The sequence below is a fragment of the Cynocephalus volans genome, chromosome 2 (genome assembly GCF_027409185.1).
Source record: "Cynocephalus volans isolate mCynVol1 chromosome 2, mCynVol1.pri, whole genome shotgun sequence".
NCBI classification, from domain to species: domain Eukaryota; kingdom Metazoa; phylum Chordata; class Mammalia; order Dermoptera; family Cynocephalidae; genus Cynocephalus; species Cynocephalus volans.
The window spans coordinates 171,398,109-171,415,605 of record NC_084461.1 but is presented as its reverse complement, the minus strand read 5'-3'; the positions used below and the strand labels follow the sequence as shown (position 1 = coordinate 171,415,605).

Sequence of the window (17,497 nt, the reverse complement as noted above, 5' to 3'; positions counted from 1 at the left end):
AATGGATTGGAGAAGGTTTTAATAGTTGCTATGGAGAGTAGAAAAGGAAGCTGAACAGGAATGGAAAATATTTCCAGGCAGCACTGAGGGTCCTGTTGAGATGGAAGCTGACAAATTTTGAGTGACATCAAATCTGTTTATGGCTTTATGATTTTTTTTTTTTTTAGCTGAGAAGGCAGACTCCAAGGTTGGGATTTTTCCAGTTGGGTGTGACAGAAAATTGATGAGGCAAGCTATTTGGGGGCAATGTAATAGCATGGTTGAAGTGATTAGCCACGGGCTCAAGGCTGGGCAGGCAGGAGAAGATGATAGGAGGGGAAGTGAAAGATGAAGAGAATGTAGAAAGTTCAAGGGACGGGAGGTTGGCTTAAGGTTAAAGAATTGGTGTCGTGCAAATAAATGAGTAAGGAAAAGGAGAAAGAGATGCAGTTAGAAAGTGAGATTTTAAATTTAAGATTTCAGTATTGTATCAGTTTCAGAAAATGGAAATATTCAACATATTTAACTCTGTAATATGGATAATGACCAGTCAGAATAAACAGCCTGTAGAGCCACATTGGTGTGACCTCCTGATTCCAGGGTATGGATATGGGGTACATGTTATCACTATTGGAGCTGAGAAAGGATTAAAAACTTGAGCACTGGATGAGTTACTCCCATGAATTTTGAATTTTCTCAGACTTATGATGTGACTTGGGAAAGAAAAGGAAAATCTGATGTCAACATTATCAATGAATGAGAGGCAATTCCCGTCAATATCATTCCAATGTGTTTTGGAGCTGGATAACAGTGATAAAAAGAGGAAAAAAGGGTATAGCAAGATGGTCAAAGCCTCAGTGGACCAGAAGGTTCATAGGACAGTGGCAGAACCATAATCCGGAGCAGCACTGGGAAAAAGAGACACATGGACCTCACTTGTCAACCTTGAGGTTTGGAAGAATAAGCAAGAGTTTGGGAAGATTGCATGAAACAATGTTCTTTGAGGAAACAGTTATCAGTTAAGACAAGAAACTGGAGGTACTATTAAGAGAGAGGTTGAAGATATGCATAATAAAGTTTGTTTACCCTGGAATGGGCAGATTTTGCAAGGAAAAGAGCAGTGGGAGATTGACTCAGGGAGGAACAAAAGCAATATGGGTATGTACAGACGGGCGGGAGCTAGACTGTTGGAGAAGTTTACATTTTGAGTGGTGACTTTGGATGACCAGGATATAAGGCATAAACTTGCAGGCTGCAAGGTTTCCACATAATTCATCCTAGTAGCCTCTCAATGGAGAGGGGATGGGGAGGAGAGGAGGTCGGGCCAGCGTGGAGGGAGTAAGCCATGGCCTGGAGTGATTGTGCTTCCAAGAAATCCCAGGACAAGCGAGCAGGCTGTCATTGAAATTGGTTCCAGGACTTTGACCACATGTTGGAATAGCTACAGTCTCTTGTGGGACATATACTTTATCTCATTTTCCTACAGCAGAGGACACCTGCAGTGTGACTTAATTGTGCTAGAGTATAGCATTCTATCCTCAACTAGAAGCCCCAAATCCCTTAGAACAGAGATGGAGCAGATATGCATTTAACTGGCAGGCAAGGATCTGAATTAGTGCATTCTCAGCTTAACATGCTGCATTTTGGGCACCAGGCACAGTGTCGAGTAGCACATTGGTGCTCCGTTGATGTTTATTCAATAATCAGGCTTCAATTAATTATTTGCAAAATGATGTGTGTTGCTCTTCAGATTTTACAGTAGAATGGCAGAATGGACTTAGATAATATCTCAAGTTCTTCCCTGGGGTGAAAAATCAAAGGGCCATGGGGAATGCAGTTCATGGCAGAGCTTGAATGCAGGAAAAAAAGAAATAGTTAACTGAGAGTTATTATAAGCATAACTACACAACAAAATCACTAAGAATACAAAGAAACACGAGATAGCCTGACTTGCTGATAGGGAATATTCTGTGTTCCAGTTGTCTGTATGATGTCTTGCATAGATTTAGCAAATATCTAAACATGTTTGTTGGTGAATCTTTTGTTGCTCAGATTAGCACAAGAAAGTAACAGCAACTGCACACTTGTATCAGGCTCAGTTCTGGAAAGAAATGTAATTATGTAGTGTTGTCACAATTTGGCAGACTTAAGGATACCCAAAATGGCACTGGGAATTAGTTTTTCTACACGCCATTGCAACATGCCCTCCATTCCTCAGCATACCCTGCTATTGCTGCTAAGACCTCAGCATCCTACTGGAGGAAAAGTTACGTATTAATTGCTGGTGGTAAAAAGAATTCCTTCCTTCCTTCCATCCTTCCTTCCTTCCTCCACTCACAAATGCTTAGTGCTTGCCAGCTTTGTGTTAAGCACTGGGAATAGATGACTAAGTCCTCCTCTTCCTGCAAGCAGTCTGCAGTGAAATGTGCTACATGCTTGGCTGTGCTGGGGAAGGCTTCCAGGAGATGACATGGGCTTTGGTAAATGAAAAGGAGTTTGGGGAGAAGACTATTCATTAGAAGGAATGATACGTGTGAAGGTCATAAGTGAAGGTAATGAAGCAGAAAATGTCATGGTGTCTTTGGGAAAATAACGAGAAGTTAGCTGCAACAGAATCTAGACTGCATGCTGGGTTGAAGGGCCCACATTTTGAGGGGCTTAAACTTGATGCTTGATGCTTGATTTTCATCTTTTAAACAGTGGGAAGCCACGAAAGCAAGGAAGTGAAGGGATCAGATTTGCACTTTAACAACCACCCTGTAGTGGCTATGTGGAGGTCTTTAGGACTCAGGAGCTGATTCAGATATATCTCAGTAGTTGGGATCGTGCTGCTCAAAGAATCCTTTGCATACCAATAGCATCAGTATCACCTGGGAGCATGTTAGAGATGCAGCCCTTTGGGTCTCACCCACACCTACTATATCATTGCAACACAGTGCTCAGGTGATCTGTGTGCACTTCAGTAAATCTGAGAAACACTGATGTAGGATCTGTGCTGATGGCTCTTATGGCATTTATGTAGCTCCCAAAGGAGGGATGATTTGACCTTCTTCTTCTCTCATACCACAGCCTTACAGACCATTCCATGATCTTTATGACTTCTTTTTGGAAAGGCTGATAGAATTTTTTAAAAAATTTAAATGTATTTCAATAATTCGAGAAATTATACCTTTGTGAGTTATGGCTTTTCAAAACGTGTTAAAGTCATGGACGGTTATTATGTGAACGAGGAAGGCATACACAGAAGACTATTATATCTGTGCTATTTTATTTCTTAAGCTTGGTGATAGGGTGCAGGCGTTCATCACAGTATGCCTTTTTTGTAGGTTGCAAAATTTTATCATTGATAGTCATAAAATCTTGATTAAACATTAATTTTTAGTGATCAACAAAAGGAAGAAAAACAAGAAAAACATCCTTTGTCCAAAATGGTACCTTGACTCACATTGAGCGTGGGAATAGAATCCAAATGGCGGTGATGGCATTTATGTAAATGGTGATAGTTACATTTGTCGAGTGCTCAATAAATACTATTCTGAGGGTACTTGCTATAAGCTAGACACTATTTTAGTGCTTTATATGTAACATGTTTAATTCTACATAGCTCTTGTAGGTAAGACATTTTATTTGTCCCTATTTCATAGGGACATTTTTACAAATGAGGTACTAAGATATGTGTGAAGATGTCAGAGACTTGGTCCAAGGCCACAGAGATAGTTGAGGGACTAGGATTTAAACGCAGTTCACAGAAATCCCAGATCTAAGTTCTTCAACTATACTATAGTATCATGTACAGACTCTCCATATAAATACTTTGATAGAAGAAGACTGAGGATGAAGGATAATAATAAAATAAATGTTTTTCTCTATCCTTGGCCAGGTTGGAATAAAGCAAATGAATAATTTTGGCCTTGAAGGGACAATTCTTGTACTATTTTTTAGCTGCCCTGTGCGTATCTGAACTTGGGGAAATGCAGTTTAGAGCTAAAAATGAATGATATTGAGAAAAATGTCCCCATTTGAATTTAAAATATGGGCAAAATCCACTACTTAAAAAAAGTCATATAAAATCTCTCTTGAAAATAACCACACCACAGACAATCCCCCTTTCCTGTGGCTGAACTCATAAGCATCCTTCAAAAGCAAGCTGCCGTTCTGTTGTGAATCTGTTGACCATTTTCTGAGATGGGGAGGTTTTGCTGTCCTCCCCTCCACTTGTGATGAGATGGCTAACACTTATTAAGCATGACTGTGTGCTGGGAAGGTTGTAAGTAGTCCTCTTGGTGTGTCTCCTTCTAACAGCTTTATGAGATTGCTATCACTCTCCCCATTTTGCTGAGGAAGAAACTAATGGGTTTTGAGATTAGGTACTGACATCATGCAGTTAATAAGTGACAGAGCCAGAATTCAGAGCCTAGAAGTCTGACCCTGGAGCTGGGTCATTGTCACTGCAGAGCTATGACAATGTCACTTTGATTCAATTGTCTTTTCCTCCTCTTTTGACTCTTTCTGAATCCTTTATTTAAAGTATTAAGGGTGCTGGACACACTGGTGAACAAGCATACTACCTGCCCCCCAGATGCTTCCAGTCTAGGCAAAGGGAAAGGTCTTCCAGAAAGTGGGAGCAGTGTAAAGACAGACCTGGAAGGGAGAGAGACCACAGCTCTTCCCAGCCTGTCTGTGTGGCTAGAGCTTGGAGGCCACCCAACAGAGAGAAAGTTGAGCCTTGCAGCTGGAAAGCTGAGAAGACTGTAGACTGTACAGCTTTTTCCAACCTTGCAAGGAGTTTGGATTTCAATTTTATGGTGAAGGTATGGGAACCACTTAGTGCTTTTAAAGAAATTTGGAAAATGTTCATTTAATGGTATTCATTTACATATTGATGCTTACTTACTGACTTTAAAGAAACTAATAAGCCAATGACTTCATGTTCCGAAATTCTCATTCAAGAAATTTTTAAAGAATAACAATAAAAGACATGGGGGGAAAACCAATAAAACGTAACACTTTTATTATTATTATTATTACTATTATTATTATTAATTTTTATCTTAGAAGGAATTCACCAAAGGCTTCATGTTATGCTATGGCATTTTTAATTATAAAAATAAGCAAATAAAATAACTTGCATCTGTCATTATCATGATATGTTTCATAACCTTTATATGCACATGGAGCTTAAAATGTAATTTAACAATAAATAATGACATATACCAGATATGCTCACTGTTTATTCCAGTACTCAGCCAAAGACCTAAATATCATTTAAATTATAAATACATAATGCAAATATAATGGCACAAAAATGTCTAAAGTGCAACCAAATCACAAGAGAATTATCATGCAAACTGGTCTAGGTCAGCCCCCGAATCAGTCTGTGCAGCAACACAAGACGAAGTTTTGGAAATTTAAGAGGGGGGGGTGGTCAGAAGGAGTGGGGTGGGGGAAAAAGAAGCAAAAATCTAGCAACATTGTGAGAACTGCTTCTCTCTGTATGTCTAGATATATGTATTGTAGATACATATATAAATATCACTGTCGGAGAAAAGGGAGGGTACCACAGTTAGAAGAGGTCACTGAAAAAAAAAAAATCTACTGGATTGAAATAAGAGAGAATTTTGCAAGGAATACTCATGAAGTACTTGTCGCATTGGAGTCCTGGCTTAGTGGGTTTGCAAAATGGACACAACACACAAATTTGAATACCTTTTCCGGTTCAGAGAAGTCAGCCTTGCCTAGGGGTGGAAGGGCGGGAGGGAGGGGAGACTCTAACTTAGAATATGGTCTACCTGATTTCCAAGAGGCTAAGGCAGTGTCCATATGTTTGCGGACCTGGAGATGGGACAGTTCTGAGTATAAAAATGCCCTTCACGATCGGATCTCAGCACGCTTAGAGGCTGTGGGGACGAAGGCAGCGATGCTTGTGCTGCTGCTGGGTCTGCTGCAATTGCTCTTGGTCCTCGAGCAGCACGTTACTGGTTTTAAAGGCTTTATGGTAAAGTTGTATTGCTTTTCGTTTTTCTGGAGATATGCCCTTCCTCCTCCCACCAGGATCCCTATCACTTGATTTGGTCAAATCTTGAGTTTAGCCTAGTGAGAGTCAAGCACCAATAGTTTCTACCCAACCTGCAGTCCAAACCCTTCTCCCTCTTCCTCTCTCAACATTGACCTTTGGTGGGCAGTGATGCTCATAAGGGACTGTTGGGTTCAAGGACAGTGACCCTGAGAAACTACTGTTGTTCATAGATAGGTTAATCATTTGGCTTCAGTGGTTGCCATCATGTAAACATCATGGCAGAAATGATCAAACTACCAGATCTTTTTCCCTCTTTCTTTCTTTTCTTTTCTTTTCTTTTTTTTTTTTTTAATTGATCCTACGGAGATGGTCCAGCTGCCAGGACTACTTTGGCAGGCAGCGTGCTACGGGACAAAAATGTAAGAGGAGTCTATTAAGGCTGGACAGCCCAGGGTTATTTATACTACTTCAGCCCCAAGTCCCCCGGACTAAAGACCCAAAGGCTGATTGACTCATTCCTGATTGATTTAATGGAAAGTCTCCCACCCCGTCACCAGGCACTGATTAAGGTGGCAAGTGAAGAACCACACTTGCCAAGGTATAGTGGGCCTTATCACCTGTAAGTGGTCCAAGTGCAAAAGGATGCTCTTTCGGTTCCTGTAATTCCCAGCTGGATGTGATAGAGCTGTTTCAGGATAGGACCAAGTCAAGAGTAGCCTCTGGGTTGAGGTGGGCTGGGACATTAACATTTACCTGGGGTCCCTCACATAAACCTGTTGGTGTTTCCTATCTTGCACAGGCCCATCTTAAGTTCTGATGTTGAGTTAAAACTACTTCTACCCCCATAGTTATAAAAAAGGCCACAAGGAGCATTTATGTGGATATCTGGAAGTGAGATAGTTATTCCATTCCCAGGAAAAGAAAAATAAAGCTAAGTTACAAAACTAAATCTATATGCAATAAAGTTATTATATACTGCTTTGTTTAAGCAGAGTCCTCTGGAATTTATGTACAGTACATTAGTTTTCAGCTATTTATATTCCACAGTTAGACCTTAAGATTCTCTGGTTTTAAGACAATTGTTAAAGATACTTTTAAAGCTCTGAGCAGTTACAGTACATAAAGATGTTAGCTTTTTGTTTTTCATTAGATGCAAGAAGATGCAGGCTCAGAGTCTGGTGGGAGGGCCAGGCTTGAGCAATTTGGTAAAAGTGTCAGAAAGGAAATCAGACATTGGAGGAACACGACCATAAGACACTAGCTCACTAGAGATCAAGAATTCAAACATGACATTCATATTCGTCCATGGCCAGCACAGATTCATAACACGAATTCCATTTAACATCTTTATGAGCATTTAAGACATGCATTTAAATAAAGTTTCTTATCAGCTAGCTCTACTAGGGCAACCATTCTAAAGGGCTCCACATCTTCAAATTACAATGGCTGAGGAATTACATGAATGTTTTGTGTTTGAGGGTGGTGGAAGGGGAGCTGGGGAAAAACATGATAGAGGAAGGTGATAAAAGAGGATACTTTCTCCTGAGGAGAGGCAGAATGATCACACAGATTCTGTTTGTGGGAAGGCTGCCATTTGCAGAATGTTGGGATATTGATTACAGAAGCCTAGTTTCATGCAATTTTCTTTAAGGGGGATAGAAAATAGGGACTACTTTAAAAAATCAAACCAGGCACAGTACACTCAAAGTTGGTGTGTCCACACCCCTAAAATGATACTAGTTTGGTGAGATTGTGAATACCTCTTCCTGGTTACCACTCTCACGGGAGGTACGTTTGATGTGGGAGGGAGAGTCCCCCTCACCTCGGAGGTTCCTGAGGAGGACTTTCAGCTTCTGCGGCTCACTGGTGCGCCTCCTGTTGAAGTCAGCTCGCGAGTGTGTTTGGGCACAGTGGTCCGTCTGCAGGATGTGGAATAGGCTGGCCATGTTGGGCCCAATTTTCTCCATCAGACTGTCTCTGATTGTGCCGACTGTGTCTTCATCACATTCCAGTAGGCTTCGGACAAGTCTGTTGTAGTATCTGCATTGGGAAAAAGAGCCATGTGACGGTCATTTGGTGAGAGCAAGACCAAGACCCAAGCTCTCCCCTGGGCTCCATACAACTCCAGTCCTGAATGGCCAGACCATGCAAACATAAATTGGTCCTCAGGGGAAGGCAGTTTTGCTTCCTAACGCTTCTGCAGTGTCTTCTTAATGTGAGTGCGTATGTTCCCTGGGTTTACAACACCATGCAAGACAGGTCTGTCTTTATGTTTAGAGCTCAGGAGATTTAGATAATGCTTTGAATAATAGGCTGACTGCAATGTCTGAAATTTTTCAAAACATAAAATCATAAAGCTAGATGGGACCACAGAGACCATTTAGTGACTAGTTCAACTCTCATTTTGTAAAGGAGAAACTAGGAGAGTGAAAGTAACTTAAAATGAACTGAGCCCCTCCCTGAACACACCATAATCACTGTGCATGGACCAACAACTATTTTGATGTCTCTTTGCAATTGTCCTTTTTCCTGGTGGTGCATGTATGTGCAGGTGTGTGTGCATATGAGTGCATATTTTGAAAAAATGTCTAAGGCCCCTCTCTCCATGTCTCGTGCATTTTTCTTGGAAATCTAATTTCCTTATCTTACCCTCAGCCAGCCTTGATAAAGGCTATTGACTGACCCCATTTCTAATCCTCCTCCAAAGGTATATTGTAATTAGAAGGCCAAATGCCAGGCAATGATGATATTTCAGCAGAAAGATTGGCGGTCCTGAAGCCTTCTCTCACTGTTCTAGCTTGTGCTGGCCCCTTCTTGTTTGGATGTCTTGCAGGCACTTGGTTACCATCACACAGGCCAGCATTTGATGGTTCCCTGCTGGTTTTGTTTCTCTCAGGAGACTGTAAACTTAGCGAAGGCAGGGTTTGTGTCCTTATTCTTTGTCTCCCCCATGCACTAGAGTCATCGAGCTATGTGGCCTGCTCATTTTAGATTTGTTGATTTATTTTTGTGGCCACTGAGGAAATGCAGTTTAAAAAAATATAATTCTCTCCATAAGTCATGATTCCCAGAAGAAATATTATCTGTAGGTCTGCTAAATATTATGAAATACCTTGTATTTGGTATAAATTACCTTCCTCTTTGGGGCAAGTTCTTTAAACATCCCCAACAATGCAGCTCAGCATTATGGCTCAGGAAGAATAAAACTGTTGAATATTTATAGCATAGAAGTTACTTATCCTGTTCTTTGGGAAGACAGTTCAGGTATTTTCCAAATTGGGTTGGGATGCGTCTGCTCCATTTTGAGGTGGCACTTGTCAAAACCCATTAGCTCTGTGTTCACTAATAAGAGCCTTTCCCAATGACAGTGACCTGCAGCATTTATGTGGAGAGATCCTGTCCTTGGAGGAACCTGAGGATCTTCCATGAAAGGAAAATTGTTTATTTTGAACTCACCTCACAAAGCACAGGATCAAACATCTTTCCAGAATGATTGAACCCCTCTGAGAGGTCCCCCCAAGGATATATGGTAAATAGGGTGGAACATGGGTAGTGAAACAGAGTTGTCACCCTTCTGCAGGAGGGAAGAATGAAACTGGGTACTGAAAGAGAATTGAGTGTCTGGGTGGCTGACACAGTGCTGGCTATCTCCCTCCCTCCAGGGAGAATTATATCCAGCTGTGGTTAAAATTGGGATTCTCTGGCATAGAGGAACATTTTCCAGCCCTTTGGAATGCTAAAGCACATGAGTCAAAGTAGATGTCATTTGGATGGAGAAATGAGGACAAAACTGGCTTTGGGGAAACGGAAAATAAAAAACTTTGTACCAACAGCTTCAGACATCTACATACCCATGTAGATCTCCAGGCATCTCCTAACTCTTGGGCTCTGCTAGGACTTAGGTCCCCTGGATTGCTGCATCTATTTCAGAGGGTGATAAGGTCCTAGAGGATAAGGTTTCTGGCCCCCACCCCTCCAATAAAGACTTTATAACTCGGAAGTTAACCCTTCTGGTTCTAGACAGAACCATTTATGTCAGATGAGCCCCTAAATTGGCTGGAAAATATTATTTTTCCTTAGAAAGAAAAAGAAAGAATTGGAAGTTCTTTCTTCTTAGAAAGAATTCAAAGCTCTTGTCTGGATGAAGAAGTCTAATACCCTTAAGAAAACTATGCTTCTGTAGCTAGCCATGCAGCTGCAGGGCCAGCCACTTCTCCCTGACCCCACTTTGTTAAAATGAGAGCTCTTATCTTTACTGTTGCTCCCTCTGCTAGCCCAGATAGTACACTTGATCTTGGTGCTTCTTGATGATGACCTCTGCCAGTCTGACTGCTGTGACTGATTCCCCATTACCCCAAATCTATGTTAACTCAACAAGGGCAAGCTAAGAGAGCTCCTTAGAGTGTAAAAGTCTATGGCTCCAAAAGCTGGGAAACTTGTCAGGCTGTCTTGATGTCAACACAGTTCATCAGTACAAGCAACAGGCTAACCCTGTGCCTCTCCATTAAAGATCAAAATATGGCATTTACCTCTGGGATTGTTCTGGTTAATGAGACAGATCTGTCTTGTAAGTCATGAAGTGAGAGAGATTATTTAAGAGATTGTGTCTCCAGCAAAAGTTGACTTAGCAATTGTCACATATTTATGGAACACCTTCCTGTGTCCTACTGTTACCATAGCTGATGGTAAAATGTGCTCTCTATTTTAGGAGAGAATGTACACAAATTTAATTGCTGACCACCACATATATTCAATTGCGATTGGTATTCTATATTTGGACTGTGGATATCTCCTGCAGGTTTTGCTGGCTGCCATTTTTGAAGTAGAAATCAAATAGTTTGGCTCAAGGCCACTGAGTTCTACTCCTAGGACTGTTATTCACAAGCTGTGTGATCTTCAGCAGGTCACTGCTCTCTCCAAGCCTTTGTTCTTTAATCACTGAAATGAGGCGTTTAGTCTAGATAACCTCTGCAGTCATCTCCAGCTATAACATTCTGTGTTTCTAGGAATCCAATACATATTTTCCTTCTCAATTTAACAAAAAATAGTGCATCTCTGCTTGAGGCCCATCCTTTGTTGGAGGAGTTGGGACTATTTAAGATTCTTTATCTTTATTGGGGGTAGAAGAGATATGCTGCAAACACTCAGTGGGCCAAGTGTTCTGAACACCCAGCCTGAGAGGACCTTTTTAAGCATGTTTCTTTCTTCCCAGTTTGAAAATTCCATCCTTGACTTTTTTTTTCTTGGTAAAAAATAAGATCAGATATTCTCCATAGCTACTGTTTCAGCCATGCTTACCCAAATACACACATACTGCCTAGGAACGTTCTGTGTGAGTGTTTATAAATAGTCCTTTGTTTCCCTTGATCAATATTATTCTTCTGTTTCCTGTTCCCTATCCATGCCCTAGAGAGTTGGAAGCTTTGTCAGCTTTCCCACTCTGGATCTGGATTGGTCTAATTGGTTCCCAAGCCTCACACTGCCCTGCCAGCCTCATCAATTTTGCCTGCTTGAAATTTTGCATGGGTGAAAGCACAGTTTGCAAATTCAGCCAGGGGGACACTCCAGCTACCTTCCTTTGCTGGGTGCATTTCTGCATGGAAAACTCCCTGTTCTGGCTCCTGGTCCATTCACAGGCTCTTGGATATTCCCAGCCCTAAATCTCATGCTAGATAAGTCACAGGAAGGTGGAATGAACCTGTAACTACTTCCTTTTGCAATTCTGTGCCAATTGGCACCAACTTAATGTGTGTCTATGGTGGGATAGAGGCTGGGAAAGCAGGATGTTTCTGGAGGGTGAGGAGCTTAAATAGAGCAAGTCAGGCCCAGCATGGAACCGGAAACCTCTATAGTCCTGAACAGGAATAATCCTAGCCAGTTAAAGTGAAATACTTAGAGAAAGGTAAGCATTGCCTGGAAGATTCTGGTCTTCAAGGGCTGGCTGTTTTTTCCCCTGCTGACCTTTCATAATAATTCTGAGTCCTCTAAGAAAAAAAAAGGGAGATAGAAGGCTTTCTTTGTGGCCATTTTCTAAAGGTATTGGAAATAAGGCATCTATTAAAAAGAATAATGGTGTGGTTAAAAACTCTTTTCACTAGTGTCTTCTTAGATAAGTTGGGATCTCCAGTCTAGTATTTGTACCGTTCTTTGTATAAGACCTCTCCCTTCACAATGGAAGACGCCACTTCAGTTGAAATAGGGAGATTACTATTGCCTCAGTTAGTGTTGGTTACACACCATAGTATAGATCATGAATTGTCACTGGATCTAAACTTGCAAAAATGGCTTTGCTAACACACCCCTCCCCCCACCCCAACTACCACACAAACACATACTTTGTCCCTAGCTCCTGCGTGATTAAAATTTTTTCATTTCTTTTTTTTTTTTTTAAGTGAAGGGAGTTTCCAACAATTAACCAAGTATGTGCCCCGAACTCCTGTCCCACCCACCCCCACCTCCCACCCCCGCATGCAACAAAAATCTTCCTAGGAGAATTATGAAACCAAGGTCGATATACAAAGACAGGCTATTTGGGAGAAATGGTGAATTTGATTATTCTGTTATGAGAAAATCAGTTAGAACCCCATGACAGAGTCACTTCCAAGGACCAGACAATTGATTTTTATAAACTGACTTGCAGTTCTGAAGGGCACTAACCTGTAGTTTAGAGTGAATCAGAAATTTTACAGTTTTTATGTTAGGGACCTTAACTTTTCCCTAAAGAGGAGCTACTTTCCTGGTCTTCCAGTTGCATATATGTACATGACCAAATCACTCATAAACCCCAGAAAGACTTGTCTGTTGCCACCATGAGAAGAAAGGTGGCCCCACCTGGCTAGTAGGCTAGTCAGATAAGTCTGTGATAACTCTCAGGTGGGCAGAGTAACATGCACAGGACTGATTTCTGTGAATCTGTACAGATTTGGCTGGAGAGCCAAAGAAGCACAGGGCTTCAGGACTGGGAGTCAGGTTTTAGGCTGAGGGCATCACAGTAGGCTAATCTTGACTAACCTTGACTAGCTGCCCTGCCCTGACCATACTTCCATGCTAGTGCACTGGCATCTATCAGTTTTTGCTGAGAACCTTGGGAGGCCATGCACATGGAATGAGGATGTAAGCTCTCTCACGTATTATAAAGACATGAGACTTTTATAAGACTCCTAGTTGGTAAAGACAGTGAGAGCCCCAGGCACAGAAAGGCATGCTGCTCAGTGGCTTTGGGTCACGTTAGCATACTAAGATGAGAATGTGATCTGGGCAGTCACCAAATCTTAAACTAGAGGAATGGGATAACATAAGGCATGGAAGGGAACATGGGAATGGTCCAGTCCAGCCATTTCTTTTTTCACAAAGAAAATCTTTGTCCCAGGGAAGTGAGATGGCTTATTCTGGGCTACCCAGTGGAATATCTGACTGGGCTTGGGACTGATATGAAATGCACACAGATTTAGAAGTCTGAATTATGACATTTGACCAGGTTTTCTTTTCTTCTTTTTTTTTTTTTATCATGGCCAATTATACTGTTGCATAGTCATGGTTTCAACCTGATGTCTCAAAAGCTTGTTTCCAGAAACTTCATCATTTCTTCCAGGTTTATGGCAAGAAAGGAACAATGAAAATGCACCCAGGGATGCTGCAGATGAAGGTTTCTATTAGCTGCATGGAAAGACTTTCCTATAACAGTGGGGAAAAAAAATCCAGGCTGCTTAAACTGTCACAACCAATCACAAACATATTTTTTCCTGCAAAAGCTGGGAAGACTGCAAGCTAAAATAAGAGCATGACTGTGGCAATTCAACCCTCCTTCCCAGTCTGGCTCTGCCAGCCAAGTCCCCCCTTCCTCTACCCACATTGCAAAGAAGTGGACTCAGTTCAGACCTGTTGGAGAAGTGATTAGGCAGCTGGACAACTTCAGTGATAGCTTCGGGGTTCTGCTTAGCGATGCTGCACACGTTCAGTTTGCTGTAACACTCCTCCTGCACCTCCGCAATCATCCTCTGGAAGGTGGAACACCTCCGAATGGCGAGGAAGACCTTGGAGGTGACCCCGTTGGCAATGCACTTTAAGCTCTCTTTGACAAATGCTTTTCCCTGCCAAGGAGGATAGGAGGGAAAGCTTGAGCTTGATGTGACAAAAGAATCTGGTACATATGACACATATGACACTGGGGCTTGCCCTGGCACCATGTCACGGCCACTGCATATCCTTGCAATGAGAAGATTTTATACCGTGGCTGAGGATTCAAAAGAAAAAAGTCCTTACTCCCTTAGTCTATCTTGAGAATTGAGCTCCACAGAAATGAAATGAGATGAGAAAAAAAAGGAGATGAACCATAATCAGCCACTCTGAAGCTTGAAAAATAGTCACAATCTAGCTTTATATTCTTTAGACTGAGACTTTGCAAATTCAAATCACAAGCTAGTGAGCTAGGGCATACAGGGAGAAGAACTCTTTATTAGGAGAACATTATTATTTCCTTTCCAAGAGAAAAGCATTTCTGCTCATCACCCCTCCCCTTACAAGACAGCCTTTGTCGGCTCCTTACAATCATGCGTTAGGGTGGGTGGGGAGTGTCTTACACAGAATCTATTTCCTGGCCAAAAAGTGTGTGTGTGTGTGTGGTGTGTGTGTGTGTGTGTGTGTGTGTGTGTGTGTGGTGTGTGTGTGTGTGTGTGTGTATATACACATGTTGAAGTGGGAATTTAGAGAGGAAGATTGAGAATCAGGCCTGGTTCCCTACAAGACTGGTTCCTAAGAACAATAGTCTAACTCACTGTTAAAGACAAGCAGCCAGCGGGAGCAGAGGTCAAGGTCTTATTACCTGAGTGTCAAATTTAGCAGCGCTGTACAAGAAGGATTTACAGATGTCATACATCCCATCTGTGTCACAGGTGGAGTTTTCCAGGCATGCAAAAGCCCCACAGCCAACCTGCAGAGCACTGTTGAGGCAGCGAACCACTTCAGCTGGAAGACACAAATCCATCCAATCTGGGTCAAACAGTGAGGTGGCTGGGTGAGATCAAGTGGGTGCAGGGAAAAATTCAAGGTCAAGGGGTCAGAAGAACGTATCCTAGAAGTCTGCAATGAGGGGTACTAGGTAAACCCATTTGAAGAGGGGTGGGGTGACAAACGGGGTGGGGATAGATAAGCCCCTTTTACTACTTGTAAGAGCCAGAGCACGTGAAGGAGAAGGAGCGAGTACTCTCTCTGAGACACATTCTCCAGGTCTCACCATTGAATACATTTCTGGTGGCTGAAGAAGTCAGGTTGGAGTCTGTGGAACACACAGCGCCTTTAAGCATCTCTAGAGAATCACAGGTGATTGCTCTGCACTCAAAAGGATGGGAGGGCCGAAGGCAATGGCTGGTTGTCAGGGTCAGGAGGTGGGAAGGCTGGGAATCCATCTGGTTTCCAAAAAATTCACTCCAGAATAAAAAGCATGGGATTTTAGTCTAAACGGAGAAAAGAATTTGCCAAGAATCCACTTGGAGTCCCTTCTGATTTGGGGCTTTAAACTTACCGTCATATTGGCAGAAAGGAATCTGATCCATTCATGTTTCATTCCAACCCCCCACTATAGATAGGACAGTGCTTAGAGGTATATGTAATCTCTCATATTAAAAGCCTTTAAAAAAAAAAAAAAAAAGAAAGAAACACAGGTGTGAAATAACAAGGCCAAAGCACCCCTTGTGCAAGACTGGAAGAAAACCGCAAAGAACTTGCATGAGGCTTTCTACATTCTGGATAAGATCTCCCATAAAAGTAATTTCTCTCCCATAGAAGGGGGGTGTTCTGGCAGGCAGCTCGACAAGAAATGATCTGCAGCCTTCATGCCATAGGATTCTCCTCTGAGATCAAAAGCACGGTTTGGTTAGGCTTCCCCACCCCCTCCCGCCACCCGCAGCCTTGGGATGTTACAAGTCATTTCCCTAATTATATATTTCCACGGGTTCAAATTATAACTTTGCTTTAAGCAGTTTTAATATGCATTAGGGCTGCTATTGTTTTAGGCAAGCTCGAATTGTGAATCATTGCATCTCTATAGCAACTAAGTACAAAAGGAAGTGGAGCAGAGGCCCTCCTCTCCACAGGGACCTGTGCTTGTGGAGGGGAGTGTCGTCTGCAGCATTTTGACACCTGCGATCCCATCTTTGCTGGCCGTGGGGGAGAGAGGGCAGTAATGGAAGAGGAGCAAGCGTGGCAGGAGAAGTCACTGCGGGCTTCCTAACTGACTCTTTTCCTCCAGAGGCCGAGATAATACACAATGAACTGCTCCAGGAGTCAGGACAAAAGTGAGACCTTTCCCTTGGAGAAACAGCTGCTACATTTCACAAATATTCTTTTTTTCAGGGAATTCTCTGCATGGGAGACTGAATGCTGCCTCTCTCCCTCCCTCCCGGGAGGGAGAGAGGCAGCAGTTTTGGGTGTGGGATGTGTAGGGTTTTCTCTGAATCCACCCTGGATTTGTCAGACTTCAGGGCTATGGTTCTGAAAATCAGGCTAAAGAGGTAGCTTTTCTGTGTGTTCTCTGGGGAGGCATGGAAGTCAAGTTATAGGGGCTTAAGAGGGTAGGAAAAAGGACAGCATCAGACAAGCCATGTCTCACCTTAAGATCAGCTTCTGCAAAGTATAGAGAGCGCTTTGAAGCATGCCAACATTCAAGCCTTTCCCCGCCCCTCCCCTCCCCCCCCCCCAAGAGGGTACGTGCCAGATTTCAGGCAATCAGGCTAGGCTTATGCAATGGAATACCCTCAGCAGAGCGTCCAGCTTCTTCGTTAGTTGCATGCAATTTATTAAACAAAGGAGCTCCACTTCCTAAGGCTATTGGATTACACTGGCAGTTTATTGCCATCAGGCATGAAGCACATCTATTATCAAGATCAGCCTTCACAGACACAGTTGCAAAAGCGAGAGGCAAATGAGGACAGCTCTTTGGGGGGGAGAAACCGGTCCTGGGTTTGCCGCTTACCTGAGTTCTGAGCTGCCACCCGGGATTTCCTGGGGCTCACAGAGTCATTCTGCTCCGCCTCATGGGTTGCGGAAGCACTGATCACCAGCACCACCAGCACTGCTGAGTTTTGGAGCATTCTCTGAGAAGTTTCCGCTAAGTTGTTGGCTTTTTTTTTTTTTTTTTTTTCTCCCCCCTTTCCTCTTTCCCTCTCCCGGCTTGAGTGAAGATGTGGATCTGGATATACTGAACGCTTAGGTGAGGATTTGATGAGGATTTTTTTTGTTGTTGCTGCTGATGCTGCTCCTGCGGACGCTGCTGCTGCTGCAGTCGCTGCTTCTCGCACCTCTGGCTTTTGCAAATTGGGGGCCCAAGAGCTGCACCCAGGGATTTTATAGCCGTTCTTATCGGTCCTCAGGATCAGGGACCAATCAGGTCCCTCAACTGGTCTGGCGAGCCAATAGGAGGACACGCTAAGTCAGCTGGAGCTTTTTGACTTCTTAGAAATATTTTCCAGCAAATTAAAAGTACCTGCTGCCAATGTTTTATATGTG

General features: G+C 42.7%; 1 protein-coding gene across 1 annotated transcript; it reads right to left on the bottom strand.

The window, feature by feature from the left end:
* Positions 1–6,361: 6,361 nt before the first annotated feature.
* Positions 6,362–17,287, bottom strand: STC1 (stanniocalcin 1). The gene is made up of 4 exons (XM_063087086.1): positions 16,965–17,287; positions 14,817–14,959; positions 13,874–14,085; positions 6,362–8,035 (listed from the first exon to the last, which is right to left on the bottom strand). Exons 1-4 carry the CDS (start codon positions 17,080–17,082, stop codon positions 7,732–7,734), a joined length of 777 nt encoding a protein of 258 aa, XP_062943156.1. The 5' UTR covers positions 17,083–17,287; the 3' UTR covers positions 6,362–7,731.
* Between the last annotated feature and the right edge of the window lie 210 nt (positions 17,288–17,497).

What these genes read in the sequence shown, in the direction of transcription:
- STC1 (XM_063087086.1), bottom strand. Translation starts at nt 17,082, where the DNA reads ATGCTCCAAAACTCAGCAGTGCTGGTGGTGCTGGTGATCAGTGCTTCC. An exon ending in CTGCTAAATTTGACACTCAG is followed by an intron (nt 14,086 to 14,816) that starts GTAATAAGACCT and finishes CCTCCTTGGCAG; the next exon opens with GGAAAAGCATTTGTCAAAGA. An exon ending in CCTAATCACTTCTCCAACAG is followed by an intron (nt 8,036 to 13,873) that starts GTCTGAACTGAG and finishes TTCCCAATGCAG; the next exon opens with ATACTACAACAGACTTGTCC.